Below are 1,569 nucleotides of genomic sequence, written 5' to 3'. Positions count from 1 at the left end.
CATATTCAAGATGCATTGTCAGATTTAAGTTGAACCGCGGTCCTAGTGTATGCCGAACCATGTGTGGAGAACCGTACGGTTCGATTTTTTTCCGCGAACCGTTCCACCCCTAATTTAGAATGATTATTTATACCACTTCATATAGTTAATCAATTTCACACAAAGAGTGCCGTTTTTCTTCTCCAAAAATTACCATGATTACAAATGTGATATAGATTTTTTACAATAAACAAGAAGTTAATTAAGAGACTTACGTTTTAGACACCATATTTCCTGTTTTTGCGCTATTTCGACAACAAAAAATAATTCCAAACACAACCACAACGCTGTTTCGCATCTCTGAGCAACATGACGGTGTTTCGTTCCTGAATGAATCATCTGATTAAATGATTCGGTTTAATTGCAATGACTCATTTATTAACAGTGACTTGCTGCCACCTACTGGTGGTTTTAATTTCACATTCAGAGAATCTTTTATTATTTAAATAATTTCAAATATCAGTATGCAAAAGATAATGGACACTTTTAGAAAAAAAATGGCTTTATAAAGGTAAAAATTCCCATAGAATGTAAAAATGAGTTAAAACTTATTGGAAAAGATTAATTTCTATCACTGCTGCGAACTGATCACCACACAGAATATAAAGAATATCAAAAACTTTAGGAGTCAGCTGTCCACGGCAGTCCTTAAGGTACCAGTACAATAACGCACTCAGCAAAATATCGTCTAATTATCGTTATCGATAAAATACCAGAAAATATCGAGATATTATTTTTTGTCAATATTGCACACCCCTAATTTACGGTAGGAAATTTATAAAATATCTTCATGGAACATGTGTAATGCAAAGCTGAATTTTCAGCATCATTACTCCAGTCTTCAGTGTCACATGATCCTTCAGAAATCATTATTATATGCTGAAACATTTCTTATTATTATCAATATTGAAAATGCTTAATATTTTTTAGTGGGATAGAAAATTTAAAGGACAGCATTTTTTGAAATAGAAATCTTTTCTAAAATGATAAATGTTGCTACGGTCACGTTTGATAAATCTATTTATTAATTTTGTGCATCCTTGCTGAATCAAAGTAATCATTTCTTTCAAACAACTTTTGAATAGCAGTGTACACAAATATAAGAGTGTGAAAATAAGTGTTTTCTTACCTCAGAAAAATGTTGTTGATCTGTTTCCGAACAAAGGCACGCAAACCCAGAAACTTCCCGTAGATGCGATGCAGAACCGTTTTTATAAACTCTCTCTCTCGAGGATCTTCACTGTCAAACAGTTCTAAGAGCTGGAAAAAAAGCAAGGAGTTCATTTTCTCACATAATCATTTCTTATTACAGTATGAGGTTGCAACCCTGAAATAATGTAATCATCTTGGTTTTTTTTAAGCGTGATAATCAAGGAACTTTGCTGCCGTACCATGGGTGCAGCAGGCGCAATGATATTACGCAGCGCCTGAAAATAGTCCCCAGCAAGCTCCCTGTGCAAGCAGGTGGCCACGTTGGTTATGTTGACGGAAGTTAGCCTATTTTCAGGCGCTGCGTAATATCATTGCGCC

General features: G+C 34.7%; 1 protein-coding gene across 1 annotated transcript in view; it reads right to left on the bottom strand.

Annotated features, from left to right (window-relative positions):
• The window catches only part of ppp2r5a (protein phosphatase 2, regulatory subunit B', alpha isoform), a 31,297-nt gene that overhangs the window by 13,866 nt on the left and 15,862 nt on the right, over window positions 1-1,569 (bottom strand). The window contains exon 5 of the mRNA XM_016559128.1: window positions 1,169-1,299. Coding sequence (XP_016414614.1) covers window positions 1,169-1,299 — 131 coding nt within the window. The remainder of the gene's footprint in view (window positions 1-1,168; window positions 1,300-1,569) is intronic.

The sequence above is a fragment of the Sinocyclocheilus rhinocerous genome, unplaced genomic scaffold (genome assembly GCF_001515625.1).
Source record: "Sinocyclocheilus rhinocerous isolate Xijiao unplaced genomic scaffold, SAMN03320098_v1.1 scaffold2967, whole genome shotgun sequence".
Classification (NCBI taxonomy): domain Eukaryota; kingdom Metazoa; phylum Chordata; class Actinopteri; order Cypriniformes; family Cyprinidae; genus Sinocyclocheilus; species Sinocyclocheilus rhinocerous.
This window is presented reverse-complemented; position numbering and strand designations above follow the sequence as displayed.